The sequence below is a fragment of the Maniola hyperantus genome, chromosome 20, assembly GCF_902806685.2.
Source record: "Maniola hyperantus chromosome 20, iAphHyp1.2, whole genome shotgun sequence".
Classification (NCBI taxonomy): domain Eukaryota; kingdom Metazoa; phylum Arthropoda; class Insecta; order Lepidoptera; family Nymphalidae; genus Maniola; species Maniola hyperantus.
In genome coordinates, this window is record NC_048555.1 from 6695055 (window position 1) to 6711332 (window position 16278).

Consider the following 16278-nt stretch of genomic DNA (forward strand, 5'->3'; position numbering starts at 1 on the left):
AATAGGTATTAGTATGGATTATTAAAAGGTAAAGCTTGTAAGTTTGTTTGTAGGAGATAATCTCTGGAACTACTAAAATGATTTTAAAAATTCTTTCACCAGTAGAAAGCTACATTCTTTCTGAGTGACAGGCTATATTTTATTTCTAAAAAGTTAGAGATCCCCAAAAAAATTGTAATAATAATAAGATACCCGTGCGAAGCCGGGGCGGGTCGCTAATCTAAATCCGTGATTACCTCTGACTACTGGTAGTTAGTTAGGCGAAAACTATAGTTCCTGTATGTATAGTTGCCTAGACAGGTTTGTATCTCCTTACACAGGACCGTTAGCAACCTAGCAGTTTGGTTACTTTCACTGCGCCTTTGTTTCGCACCTAACCGTATATCTGTTTCTTAAAAGTGTGTCACCTAGGTTGCTAACGTTCAGAAACTATAATATAGAAAACAAAATGTTGCGAACAGCGAATATGTTTATAAAATAAAATAAAATAAAAATAAAAATCTTTTTTATTCGAATAAACTTTTACAAGTACTTACGAATAGTCGGATGCATCTACCACTGGTATAAGTATATGTTAATCGAAACTAATATAAAAATAGGAAAGATTTGTCTGTTTTTTGCAATGGCTCAAAAACTACTAAATAATGTTGAATTAAGTCGGGAAAAATCGTCTCATATTTGGTCATTTCAAGTATTTAATTTAAACCAAAATTGCCCTTTGTATAATTTAATTTAGAATGATATCATAGGAGATATCACAAAATCAAAATAGTGGCGACATGGCGACGGCAGTCCGTGTATGCAGCGCGGTGACTGCATCGCATTGTAGGTACGATTTTCCCGATAGTTTATTTTATGGGAATTGGGATAAATGCACCATGAACCAAAGAGCACATGTAGAAGCTGTGAACAGAACCTTAAAGGATCTCAGAAACTCCGCTGCCGTCATGGGTGGGATTACTTACTTTTGTATTTTCTGAAGATTTCCGAAAGGTACTCCCCGTTGTTAACAGAGGAACGCGTGCAGATAATATTATCACTTTAAGGCCCAAGACACGGGTCTGCCCGCTAATGAGACAAAGTAGACTTATGGCATTCAAATTCCTTCCCTAGCAATATCATCTTCAAAGGTTTATACAAAAATCTTTACTTGAAAGTGTCCAGTTTAAGAAAGTAGTCAAAATAATGACTAATTTGTGAGTAGCTCACGTCAAAATTCATTATTTTGACTAATTATATATACCTACAGTACGCGACAGGTCGAGGGGTGGGGACGCCCCGCACACCCACACAGCCCCCGCGCTAACCCGATGTGGGATAGCGCGGGTGACGTGCAGGTGTGCGGGGCATCGTCCCTCCGCCTCATACCCCGATTACCATCTCAACCAGTCGCGTACTTTACCTATGTTATCCTCATCAGAAAAGAAATTTCTAACAAAGCAATTCTTGCATCCATTTACCTACTTCCTGTATTGTTGAGCAATGTCGTTAAATTGCACAATCGAGTTTTGTCATTCTTGAATCTTGCCTCTTTGTTCTGATCGATTCTTTTGTACTCATAGTATTTAACTATTAAATGGCTATAAAAACGGCCAGTTTGATGCTAAAGCAGTTGCGTGTATTTTTCGATCAAGATTGATAAAAAACTAACCAATCAACGAAGCCAGGAGTTTATATATCATCTAACTCGTCTAACTCTAATGATGCTCTAAATATAATAGCTTTAATATCGCTAAAACCTAAAGGAATTGTATGTTTAGTTAGTTATTCTGAATAACAATACCTTAGTATATGTATGTATTTGCCATTCAAAATTAAATGTCTTATTACTACAGCCTTGGGAGTTAAATTCACGGCCAGCCATAAGCCAATAAAGTCTGGCTAGACTAGCGACGAGGTACACCAATATATAAAAGCGAATAAACTAAGAGAAGTGTATGCATACTCTAGAACAGACTAATTCTATATCAATGAGATCGGATGAATGACTTTTATAAAAAGCCGATCAACTAACGAAGATAATAAATGTTTGATAGATGAAGTTACACTGGATGAAGATAAAAATAACTGATAAGAAATGTAAAATAAAACCTGATATACGAGAAAAAAAAGCGTCTACTCTGTAGAAGAATAAAATAACTAAAAACTGTGAAATTATTGGTAGTAATGGCAAAGGTTTTTATGAACAAAACAAATTATTTCGTAAGCCATAAGCCCATAAAGAAAGCGTACATATGCGTCGATAACACATTATCTTTTATTAGCAATACATTATTTGTCTATGCTCCTATTTCATTATTAACAAACACAGACTCTTCTTTCTAATACAAGCAAAATATTTCATTAGTTACCCCTTATCGGTTATTAACACTTGCTACAATATTTCTATGCTCCTCACTATTTGCGTATAAATTAATATGACTAATAATTTTTCAGCCGACACTAATATTTAATCGGTTAAACCTTTTCCGTGAGTCTAATGTATTTGGATGGCTTACGTAGACAGGAAACTGGCGAACCACACACATAATACCGGCTAAGTACACGTCGGACACGCATTAATGGACGTGATAAATAAATAATATTAAGTTCCGCAGCCTCAACAGAAACAATAAATAAAACTAGATAAGTAAGCAGTTACATTGAAAATCTTACAAAATTGGAATTATAACATATTGTGCTTGCAATAAGGAAATATCATGGATGATAAATAGAGATGACAGATTAATGGCAAAATGACTGTGAATGTGTCATATTAGGTTGAAATGTTGTATCTTCAAAGATCGAGAATCCAAGTCCCAACTGGGGATTACTGTTCTGTGCCCCCAAGCTGAAAGCTGCAATTAAACTTGAAGTAGATTTTTGAAGTAATTTAGGGTGAGGATAAAAGGGTGGAGGGAGTGCAAAGCTAGAGAAGGGTGTAAAAACATACGTCTAAGCGGACCCCGCTACAGGGTAAATTGGTTAAAATTTATACCAATTGCAGTCTAGCAGCAGCAATGAACATTTGGTCTAGGTTTTAGATCTAGATTATAACGCAACTGCAAAGAAGGGTAATGTACATACGTATATTTGCATTTATATAATGTATTAAGTATATAATTAGTTATGTGGATGTATATAATATATTAAGATTTGTGGGATATTTTATTCCCACTAGCATCCAAACGGCTGAATATCCATACTAATATTGTAGATGCGAAAGTGTGTCTGTCTGTCAGTCTGTCTGTCTGTCTGTACAGACATACAGACAGCTGTATGTCTGTTTGTCTGCTTGCCTTTCTCGGCCCATCCGCTTAACCGATTTTGACGAAATTTGGTATAGGGATAGTTTGCATACCGGGAAAGGACATAGGCTACTTTTTATCGCGGAAAATCAAAGAGTTCCCACGGGATTTTAAAAAACCTTAATTCACGCGGACGAAGTCGCGGGCATCATCTAGTTATTATTAATATTTAAACATTTTTGTGACGTCAGTAGTACGTGACCGCTCAGAAGGCAAAGAAAGAATAGGTGTAAAATGTTATTATGACGACCGTGACGTCTTGAATCTTGACAACTTTTACAAACAATATCAAAATGAAATCAAACGAAAGAACTCATCGTGAGCATTCCGGAAATACTAAAGACAACTTTATATAAAAATAATGAACCTATCGACCGTAGTGGTGTTTTTAATAGTAGTCGGGTTCTAGTTATGTATAGTTTAGTCGTTTGTTTGTATTTTTATATTATTATAGTAGTTTGTTTATGTTCTGTCGCCCTAGTTGTATGTAGTAAGCTGTGGATAGTGTTGTGGATTTCATATTTGTCAATTTTGTTAGATTTAAGTCGTACCTAGTTTTAACTTTTAATATGTAATTGTTTACTGTCCCAAATAAAATAAAAATAAAAAATAGTTTTAGAGCTAATTCGTTCAAACTCTAGACTAAACTGTTTACCTAGCAATCGATGTAGCTGAACGCATTGTTTGTACACGTCACATTGTTTAAACGAACTAATGATAATTATTTTATTATCATGTTGATTTCATTGATGTGTGACGATGTTGCTTATTTGTTATGCATACCTACAGATTTTATTATTTCTTAGATTTTTTGGTAATTTATTATTCCGTACCGCCGCGTACTGTAATAATATATTCGTCCTAAAAGTTTGAATTCCGCCATATCTCATTTTTGCGCATTGTATGTAAATTAAATATGTATAGTTATTGTAAGTACTTCTTTCTCACTTGATGCTTTGACATTCGATAAATACTTACTTACTGGTAGGTATAATGATTCCACATGCATTTCTCTCATATAAGGAGATAGCGGAAGAAGCTGTAACAACTAGGTAGGTACTTGAAGCGGTTTACCTCCATAATTTGCCCTTGGTAGCTGTCGATGTCATTTTTCTAGCGTAATTTATTCAACGAATACTTTGAGGGTGATGTGGCCTCGATGTGACAATGAATATCGAACGAATCGAATATCGATTGCATTGGTTATGCAACGTTATTCTAACGGCCGAAATTAATAAGCAATCTATCTGTAATCTGTCGATAAGTTACTTAGCAACGTTGTTATTTGACAATATTATTGAAGGAACTATAAATAAATGCTTAATCTGGCGATTACCTTAAAAAAATTGCCTGCAAGAAATTGCACACTATTAATAATTGTAAGAACTGCAAGACCTCTGTGAAAGTCGTTTCTGGCAGAGGTTTGCGCATCAGATTTAACCAGCTGGATTGCGGAAAAATTGCATCAATCATTATTGCAATCGCAATTGTTGTGATTGGCTGAATTTAAGGTAATTCTTGTTACAACAGTGCATTGTAGCCAATAGTGCGTCAACCAATCAGAGGTGACTGCGATCGTGACATTGTAGCTGTCATTTCACCGTAGTCGAGCCATAGGATTTAACTCACTCGTGCGGCATAACCTGTCAGTTGCAGTTTTAGCATTGAGAATACCTAATGTGGTCGCATGCAGTTTGTTATGCATGAACTGTCTGATTAGAAGTTTCACTTGCAATGTACCAAGTCTGTTTGAAGGTTAAACAAAAAATTCTAAATTACTAATCTAGAAAAACTAGTATCTAGTACACGCATTACTAAGGCTAAGAGGAAGTGGTCTGGTTTTTGTTACCTACACGCTGACAAGTTCAACAGCACAAGAGGACAGGCTTCTATAGCTATAAGTCCCTCAAATTGCTATTGCGCTGGAACCATGTCTCATTAACATCGAAATGACGTCATTTTGACGACAGCCGAAATAAAAATATACCATCAGCTCGAAACGTCAGTGTAGTGCTGACGTCACTAAAATGGCGGCCACACCGCATTAGCAATTTGCGGGACTTATACAGATAAATTTTTACTTAATCATGACAGCACGGGACAGGTCGAGACTCGAGATGGGAGGCAACGCAACGCACGCCCGCACAAACCCGGTGTGGGCGAGTGCGAGTGTGCGGAGCGTCCGCGTATCCCCGCCACATACCCCGATTGTCATCTCAATCTGTCGCGGACTATAGGTATAGGTTAAGTATTAAAGCCGGAAATACCGAAATCAAATCTTGTCAGTAAGTACATATCATCATTCAGCCGTTACAAGTATTGATACTGTTGTGTCAAAGTCAAAATAAATGAATCATAATAAAATCTAATCAAAAAAAAAAAATCCTGTCTACATATTCCTAGTATGAAATTGGCAAGAACTAAGCTGAACTCCTAAGATTCAAGTTCATTAGTTCAATATGCAAGCGATGCTAAAAGGTAAATTGCCTCGTTTTGATCGTGTTACATGACGGTTGTATATTCAAACAACCCGCAGCACGAAGGCAACAATACACTTTATGTAACCAGGCAGTTATGCACCGCCACGAAGTCTGAGCTCGACTCCGCCTCACCGTGAAGCGATAAATTGTACCTATATTCGATGACGGTAATGACTAATTAATGGTTACCATGAATCTTAAGGAGAAGTTCTGAGAATAAAAATCTGTAATCCCAGAATCTGTCCCATTATCAGAGGTATAACTCGCTAACTCAGTGTTCATTTACCATTGCAGGTTTTCTACGAAAAATTATTTTAATATCACTCAGTAAAGCAGCAATGTAGAACGAACCAATGTCAAATGAACTCTGTGGCTATCACACAGTGTCGCTGAATTAGCGAATCACCCGACAGTAAGCCTGACAGTATCCACGGTCAGTCGAGTAGACCAGTTTCGTCAAAAAAATCTTTGTCGTCGTTTCAAAAGACATATAGATACATCCAAGCTGTCCACAGAACTGCCTTATGCCGCTGAATTTTCCTTTGCAGGGTCGCCCAGCAGTTAGAGACCCCAACGTCTATCTATCGATTCTTCTATTGTGTCCAGCTCATTTACGTAGCCTTGATCTATATCGGTTTTTCTAACGTTTTTTCTATGGATCACCTTATTCTGATTTGATCACGTAGAGAATTAGGGATACTCCTAGGATAGCTTCCTTCTTCGCCATGACTCATGAGGACTAAGCTTTCTTATTGGCCCAAAAATCTTTAGAAACGTCCATTTCTATCAGCTATTAGCTAACAGTTCAGAGTAAGAAGATTTGCTTAAAACATGTTAGTGATTCATGTCATAATAATTGCGCAAAATTATTTTTGAGGTGATTGTTAGTTTTTATTTTACTCAAAATTTTATTTGCACGTGTGTCGAAAATTTGTTATTGGATATTCGGGCTTTGCTGCCATATAAATTATGTGAATTTATATGTGAGCTTCTGACATCAGCGGCCATTCATGAATCAGTCATCGAGTTTTTATTCGAGTTCAATAATAAGCCATTCGCAATAACAGAACTATTGAAATATATTATCAGTGCAAACAAAGAATAATAATCTGTTTGATATTCAACATGGCGTGATGTATTAAAGTCTACATAGTTGTACTTTTTTTATTTTATTTTTATTTAGTTACAAGTTAGGCCTTGACTGCAATCTCACCTGGTAGTAAGTGATGATGCAGTCTAAGATGATAGCGGGCTAACCTGGAAGGGGTATGGCAGTTTTTATTAAACCCATACCCCTTTGGTTTCTACACATTTATTAACATTAGGGTCTGCAGGAAATTGTGGTGATCTCGTTCCATTTTTTTTTTAGGTTTTCTGTACCCCAAAAGTAAAAAGGAACCCTTATAGGATCACTTCGTTGTCTGTCTGTCTGTCTATCCGTCTGTCCGTTTGTCGTGTCTATCAAGAAACCTATAGGGTACTTCTCGTTGACAAATTAAAATGTGTTCATGAAAAAAATAATTAGTATTTTCAATTTTCAAAGTAAGGCAACTATATCAAGCGGGGTGTCATATGAAAGGGCTTTACCTGTACATTTTAAAACAGATTTTTATTTATTTTTATGCATAATAGTTTTTGGTTTATCGTGCAAAATATCGAAAAAAATACCAGACTACGGAACCCTCGGTTTGCGAATTTGACTCGCACTTGGCCAGTTTTTTTTAATTATAGCCTAGCGCTTGGCTACAATCAGACTTACGGGCAAGTGATGATGCAGCTTAAGTTGGAGCGCGCTTGCCTAGAAGATGCTTATTCACTCTTGACTTGAAGGTATACCTACCTATATTAAAATTGAAGGGGAACACTGACGCTGGAAGGGCGTTCCATATCCTACCGATTTGAATTAGAAACGAGGAGGCAAATCACTTCGTACGTATCCGTGGAATTTTGACTACGTATATTTATGTTCGTACCAAAAGTCGTTGATTCTGCTGAGGCCTGAACCATTTTTCATTCTTGGGTGGTTTTCTATTTTCGTGTAGCACAAGAAAGTCTTCGGTATTCAGTTATTCACGAGAAACCATTAGACAGTAATAAAATTCGCAGTAAACAATATGTGAATACTGTGTAACGAATTATTGAAACGATATCACGTCTTGTAGTTTTCGCCGTCACCTGATGCTCCGTATGCTTATTTTTACTGGAAATATTATCACGTACTTTTACGTTTTTCGTGGTAATGTATAAAATAGTAATGTATAAAATAGGCCATTAACGTTATTTATTGTAGAAATGATTTCACTAAACATTTTGGAACTCGTTTCCATAACCGCGATTTTTGTAGATTCATTTTTACTTCCGAATAAGAGTTGTATGAAATCACTACCCATGTTATTCACGCCGCAACGGAACGAATGGTTTTTTGCATGGATACAGTTAAAGACCTGGACAGTAACATAGGCTACTATTTATCCCGGAAAACCAAAGAGTTCCCTCGGGATTTAAAAAAATAAATCCACGCGGACGAAGTTGCGGCATTGGCTAGTAACTCTATTTAGTAGATAAGGTATACGTAAGGAATAGAATATTCTATTTATTTACCCTTATTGCCATTATTCCTCTTACAACTATCATCACCATTCACCACATGTGTTCAAGACAAATATTATGTAGGTGTATGTTTCAATTGTTACAGTATTATGCAGTCTTTAAAGAAATTAAATTTCTTCATTTCAGAATGGTGATCTCTGTATATCTATCCTACATCCACCGGTGGACGACCCCCAATCGGGCGAGCTGCCGTGCGAGCGTTGGAACCCAACGCAATCTGTTCGCACCGTGCTGCTGTCTGTGATCTCACTGCTCAACGAACCCAACACCTTCAGCCCGGCGAACGTGGACGCTAGCGTCATGTACCGCCGTTGGCGCGACTCCAAGGGCAAAGACAAGGAATATGAAAATATTATAAGGTAAACTCAACATTTATAATCTACATCCAACGGTGGACGACCCCCAACCGGGTGAGTTGCCTTGCGAGTATTGGAACCCAACGCAATCCGTTCACACCGTGCTCCCCCATGTGATCCCATTGCTCAACGAACTCAACACCTTCAGCCCGGTGAACGTGGACGCCAGCGTCTTTACGCGACTTCAATGACAAAGATAAGGAACCTTAAACTTCTGCGAGCCTCCGCCAAGTTTTTTGCGCAAGCTTGTTGATATCGTCGGTCCAACGGGATTCTTGTCTTCCACCGTTTCTCCTTCCGGTGCGTGGTCCCATTCTATTAGCAAACGGGTCCATCGGTCATCTGTGGTCCTACAGACATGCCCTGCCCATCTCCATTTCGACATGGTACATTATATTTGTCGAAATGGTACATTATATACCTCATCATCATCATCATCGTGATCAACCCATCACCGGCTCACTACAAAGCACGGGTCTCCTCTCAGAGTGAGAAGGGTTTGGCCATAATCTACCACGCTGGCCATATGCGGATTGGTAGCCTTTGACAACATGAAGAACTCTCAGGTATGCAGGTTTCCTCACGATGTTTTCCTTCACCGTTAAAGCCAGTGGTATTTAATTAGTTAAAACGCACATTACTCCGAAAAGTTAGAGGTGCGTGCCCGGGATCGAACCCCCGACCTCCGATTAGAAGGCGGACTCGCAGTTGCACCATATTCGGTGTTTCCATTTTTTTATTTCTCTAAATCGATGAGTCTTGAATTCGTGAGAATTATCGGTTCAGTAAGCACCTACAGAGTACTGCCGTTGGCGCATTTCCAAGGACAAAGGTTTGTGAAAAACATTTTAATGATAACTTTCGCTTTGTTAAGGCGAGACTTATAAATCTTATTCACGTAGTTATGAGAACGTAGGACGTTATTTTGCGCTTTTAATTTGACCAATTTGCGCAGTCGGCAGTGCGTAGACAAACGTTTGTCCCATTGAGTTTATTGACAGTACTGTAAACTGTATATTATATATATACATATGTCCCGCAAATTGCTAATGCGCGTGGTCGCCATTTTAGTGACGTCATCACTAGACTTAAGTTTCGAGCTGATGGTATATTTTTATTTCGGCTGACGTCAAAATGACGTCATTTCGATGTTAATGAGACATGGTTCGTATGAACATATTTCATGGAAAGTAGTTTGTTCAGAATCAGAAGCGATCTTGATGAACTTACTACATCCTGGATACCATTCGACATGATTCCATCAAATCATCAAACCCCCAAACACCCGATTGGGAGGCGGAGGTGTTAACCACTAGACTATCACGGCTTATTTCTTAGACTATACAAAATACTATTATGTAAATAGAATGGTAAATAGTGAATTTTGTAATTTACAGAAAACAAGCTCAAGTGGCGCGCATAGACGCAGAAAAGGAAGGAATCGTAGTACCTCTTACATTAGAAGATTATTGCATTAAGACACAAGTTAAATCGTCAACGCAAGAACCACAGGTAAGCATTCAGCCTGCTCTTTATTAACTTAAAAAACCGGACAAGTGCGAGTCAGGCTCGCGCACCGAGGGTTCCGTACTACCGTCGTATTTTTTCGACATTTTGCACGATAGTTCAAAAACTATGATGCATAAAAATAAATAAAAATCTGATTTAGAATACACAAGTAAAGCCCTTTCATATGATACAACTGGTTTTACAACTACGCCCCCCTGTCAATGTCATTCAAGTGCTAAAAGAGCCTTGTCGTACTGTACCTACCGCTTTTTACATTTTCCAACATATGGCAGATATCTAATTTCTCTTATAGGTATTCTTATTCCGTTTCACTGAGATGGCTCGTGAGGTAGTCGAATCCGACTTGCTTAGGTCAAACAGCTCTCTGCGTCTCATTTGATGCCATCTGTCCATCTAGTGGAGGGTGCCAACGCTGTGCCTTCCTGTAATGTTAATCTATTCCATATTTTACTTCCAGCTCGATATGACGGACTTCTATGACGACGATTACGACGACCTCGACACCGACTCCGAGGGCGAGCTCGAAGGCGGCGAGGACGCCGACGACAGCGGCAACGGCGAGTCGTGATACTCCCCCGAGATCTCACGCGACGGACGGACTACCAGACGTATATAACACATATTGCAATTTGAAGTTTAAATTAAACTTTAAACCCTGCAGGCCTAGCACGAAAGTTAGACAGCTACAATGTGACGATCGTAATCAATTCTCATGCTGCAGACATTACCTACTGTGTTGTGGTGTGTTAGCATCAAGACGCCAGGGCGGCACGAACGACTCCATGTATGTATTTGGACGTATTTTCTGAAAAATGTTCCATCCCAGATCTAGATCTTCATCAAATCTAGATCAAGATATTTCTGTTGCAATGCGAAAGGTAATTTATCGTCATGGCCTAGTGGTAATCAGTTTGTGACCCTGATGAACCTATAACGCATAAATTTAACTCCTCCCGCGCTATTTTAACTTTTTGTGTCAAGTTTTTACTCAAAAGTACGATTTTAGTCCATTTTTTAAATGTGATCTGTACTTTTGAGATGACAGTTAACACAGAGTTGAAATAGCGGTCATTTTGCACGGACTATTATGTAGTGTCACAAAACAACACGGTAATGAGTGTGCTGCTTTTTCACACTCTCTTAGTATTGGCTAAAAAATGCAGTAGCAGCAAAAATACCGTAAATGTAGCAAATGCGATGATCGCAAAATAATTATCACAACTTTCTTGCTAGTCGTCCTGATCTACAAGGAATGGCTTGACCATTCCAAAAAATAAATGTCACTAGTTGACGTAAGCAATATCGTAGCATTTTGTATTTTCCTAGATGTTATAAAGCACGTTTTACATTAGGCAAGTTGAGACCTGCACAGACACCGCGACGTACTTGTCGATGCAAGTAACTCGCTGATACCAACGACAGTTACTGACATCCTGTAATAATTTGCTTTAACGCTCTTGAATAACTGGGCCGTCGAAGAAGTTATAGTTCTTGCATTTCACGAAGGCACTCGTGCTTGTGTTTAAGTATCGGTATAAGTAAAGTACACTAAATGTGTGCGTTTGACAGCGCTTGCTCGCGACTGATTGGTCCGACATGCACGCACACTTACGCAATGACCATGTAAACGACGTTACCAGAAGAACAGTTCAGTAGTCTTCGTGAATTGCAAGTACTGTAACTGTTTAAAATGTACTATGCTATCGATATTATAACTATGCAAGAGTGGAGCTCGTGTGACCAATGCTTCTCCGTGACTTTTTGCAAATGGTAAAAATTGATTAAGTACCTACTTAAATCACGGGTAAGCGGTAATAAGTCAGTTTTAGGTTACACAGTGCTAAGTATAAATAATAATACAATCCATTACTGGACCAGTCTGAAATTAATATATCAAAGGACAGTACAGAAGCTTATGTTAGTGTAAAAGTTTGATAGGCATATTTTGTAAATCATTAGATAGAAAAAGGCCTGGGCCAAAGTTTTATCAGATTATTAAAATATGAAGAATTTATGACACACATACAACTACAATACATATTATATTTAGACTTAAATGAAATAAATCATTTAAATTTCCATATAATAAACAAAGTGAGCAATTATAATACTAATTACTATCGTAGGCATCTTGTATTTTTAACTATCAATCAGTGTGGTAAGGGGCCCTGAAAATAAATTGAACTTGTAGATTCTTCGTAAAATACTAATCACTGCCAAGAGCCAAAAACACCAACTCAAAATAAGGTAAAAGAAAGGGTATGTTGACTTTGATACGGGGACTGTTTGTCGCCTATCTAGAGTAACTCACAGATTTAAAAAAATGTACAAAAGTAGTTCCAAAAGTAGTAGTTAGTGACCTTATGCCATAACACTTCTATTCTTATTTTGATTTCCGTGAAAATACCTGATATTGGATTGTAAATATGTATGTTTATGATAATGCTGTTTAAGGAAGGATTAAGAACAGCGACTGGCAACAACCGCCATCGGTGCTGGCGTGACCATTGATCAGGCGTATAAATGTTTTTACACTGTAAAGTCACTTTGGCCGATTCTCTTGATCTCTGAACTAAACAGGTCTAAATCTAGTGCTATCCTTTTCAGAAAGCAACATTTTGAAAGGGATAGCAATAGATTTAGACGTGTCATTTTAGTTTAGTTTAGAGATTGCGTACAACGGAATTAGCCACACTGTCTTAATGTAAACCTGCCCTATGGATAGACTATGGAAGCAATGGGATTCGTTTTTAAAATTGAGTCTTAGAAAATATAATTTGTAATTAATGGCTAATTTCTGTACATGTATAATACAAGTTATAGTTGTTTTGTTGTTCTTATCACAAATCACCCAAGCTTATTATTATGATTGTTACCAAATTAAGAATTCGATTTGGTCAATTAATCATTTTTGTGTCAACTATACAGTGTGTATCTACTTGACGAGTCCGTACCGTTCGCTTAACTTGTATAGCTTAATTATTATACTAATATCATTCAATAAGTCATTTACTATTTGTTAATTTTAATTTTTAGTTTTTAAATAGTAGCAGTGTAGGGCCTATAATATAGTAGACCAATATTTTGAATTACGTACCTACTATTAATTTCTTATAAATAAATATGTAATACTTATATGGCTTTCTGTGATTACCAAGACTACTACTATTTTTTTATCAATTTTTGCAGTTTTTCATTGTGTTCTTTTTAATTTTAAACTCATTAATACAAAAATATTTTGTGATAAGTACCTTTATATGTATTTTCTGAATTATTTTACTGGAATAAAACTTTTCCATTTTATGAATAAAATATCTCAATTTGCCCCCCAATTGTGTAAGAAAAAGTATTAATTGTTATCATAAACGGTAGCAAATTCTGTCCCTTGATTGGCTGTGAAAAATGTAAACAGTGAATCAACCAATCAAAGGGCAGACTTTTTTTCTTACACAGCAGGGGAGGGAGCAGATTTCAGAGCGATAAGCTAAACGTGGTTGATTATACTACCTACATGCGCGTGCGTGGCACGTGTGACAAAATTAATGACAGTGTATAAAGTAGTACCTACCTAACTCATCGTGCTGCACCTGTGTATAAACTAAATAAGGCCTAAATAAGCCCTTACATTTCAACATAAATTATTATAGAAAGAAAAAATATTAAGTACTACCATATTGTGCCACACAATACCATAAGAAACTGTTAAGTAAAAATTATTTTGTCAATTTTTTTTATCGTAATATTTCATATTAACATCATATTTATAACATCACAATAAGGCAATGTATAATATAGGCTTGTTACAAACTACAATAATCCCCTTTTGATAATAATAATAAATCAATAAACTGTACAGATATTTACAGAGTGAATATGGATCGGAATAAGGACGCTCAAATCGCATATGTATGATATAAAAATCTTACTTATATTTTAAACGATAATATTATAACAAAAGCGAATTCAATACATTTAAGATAATAATATAGTAATCAAAATGCATGTAGGTATGCATGTAATATATATTATACATTTATTATATATACTCTAATATACGTGAACGAAATTATTTAAGTAAAATGTAATAATTTAATTAGTATGATCTATGTTAAACTAAAACCTACTCCACAATTTTAGAATATAAGACCTGCAAATATTTGAAATATTGGCTTGAAGTACCTACTAAAAAATATTAACAGAATGCCAGGTAAGTTTAATTTCGGTCTTATACTGATAATGTGGCTAATCCAGTTGCATAAAATCTCTTTTAAACTAAACTAAAATGACAGTTCTGAATTTATTACTGCCCTTTCATAATGCTCCCTGCTGAAAAAGATAGCACGATTAATTTCTGATCTGAACAAGCAGATTAAGATTAGCCGATTAGGATCTGTAAATTTAGTTCAGAGATTGTGTAGGTATATCTCTAAACTTAACTAAAATAGCAGGTCCCTGAAATGCCCTATTGCAATCCCTTTCATAGCTGCGGAAAGGCGATAGTACTAAATTTAGACCTGTCATGTCAATTTAGTTGGAGAATGGGGCCGATTCTTTTGTACACAATCTCTAAACTAAACTAAATTAACAGGTCTAAATCTAGTGCTATCCTTTTCCGCAAGCAACATTATAGCAATAGATTTAGATGTGCCATTTTAGTTTAGAGATTGTGTACAACGGAACTAGCCACATTGTGTTCAATAGAATTAGCCGCAATAACTTGAGTTGGTACGTACAATGTAAATAATGAGTCAGATCTTAGCTATCTCTTGGTATCTATGTTATCCTCATATTTGTTTCTCTTTTCAAGCTTTTTCAATAAAATTAATGTATTTTTATTCATTCGAATACTATATACATAAATAATTATATTATAAAGCCAAAAGAATAGTATTTTACTTGTAGCTTACCTAGTTACGTGTATATGTAAAAATATATTTTTACTAACATGGTTCTCAACTTCAATCACTATCTTTTGTTGAATCAGAAAAAACGTAAGAATGAATGAAAATTAACCTAAGATTCGTGTTCTTTCTTTTCTTTAATCATTGGATAAAATATAAAATACATTAGTAAGGGGTTGTATTAGAGAGTGCCAGTGCCCGGGAGAGGCACTCAAAAAATTGTACAGTAGCGGGCAGGAAATACCTACTGTAAATCAACCTTAAGAAAGAAGTCTCAGTCACTCATACCTATGTGATGTTTTGTTGGTCTCAACGACGCTCTTCGAAACCGCCATCTCCTTCTAAAGGTCGATGTACAATATTTCCTGCTGACTACTATAGTAAGGTTTTGTATGAACTGATCTGAATCATGCTAGATTGCGCTGCCAGTGCCCTATCTGGGCTCAAACAAATTAAGGTTGCCCATCCGCAGCACAGCTTGCCCCACCCAGGCACGGCATTACTGAAATTATCCCTTATCGTCAGGTGTTATCGTCTGTACTTACTGTAGCTATTGAAGCTATGTTTCTGTGAGAAAAACAATGGAAAAAAATTCTATGAACCGAATTCGTACCATCAAATAATTAGTAGTTCAATAAAATAATAATTATTTTGATATAATAACGCCTATCAACAGCTGTACCTACTAGAATGTTGGCGCTTTTATTGCAAATAGGATTTACAAACTCGTCCGAAAGTTATATGTTTAGTTAGATTAAGTATCTAATAATAAGTGGTTTGGAAAATTACTGTAGGTGAAATCACGACAAAATGTTAAATAATGATTCTGAATAAAAACAGCATGTGTTTGGATGCGATATTGATTTTATTATATTTCCACATTTTCCTTAGTTGGTTTTGTAAGTCCCGCAAATTGCTATTCCGCTGGAACCTTGTCTCAATAACATCGAAATGACGTCATTTGACGTATATTTAAGTAAAAATATACCATCAGCTCGAAACTTCAGTCTAGTGCTGACGTCATTAAAATGGCGGCCACGCGCATTAGCAATTTGCGGGACTTCTACGGTAGGTATTACCACTTTTTATAAGTTATACCGATGAAGGTCAGATT

At 36.6% G+C, this 16278-nt stretch overlaps 1 protein-coding gene across 1 annotated transcript in view; it reads left to right on the forward strand.

Annotated features, from left to right (window-relative positions):
* LOC117992118 (ubiquitin-conjugating enzyme E2 R2) overlaps positions 1-16021 on the forward strand; it is a 33838-nt gene extending 17817 nt beyond the window's left edge. The window contains exons 3-5 of the mRNA XM_034979788.2: positions 8504-8736; positions 10131-10245; positions 10721-16021. Coding sequence (XP_034835679.1) covers positions 8504-8736; positions 10131-10245; positions 10721-10831 — 459 coding nt within the window. The 3' untranslated portion in view covers positions 10832-16021. The remainder of the gene's footprint in view (positions 1-8503; positions 8737-10130; positions 10246-10720) is intronic.
* The last annotated feature ends 257 nt before the right edge of the window (positions 16022-16278 follow it).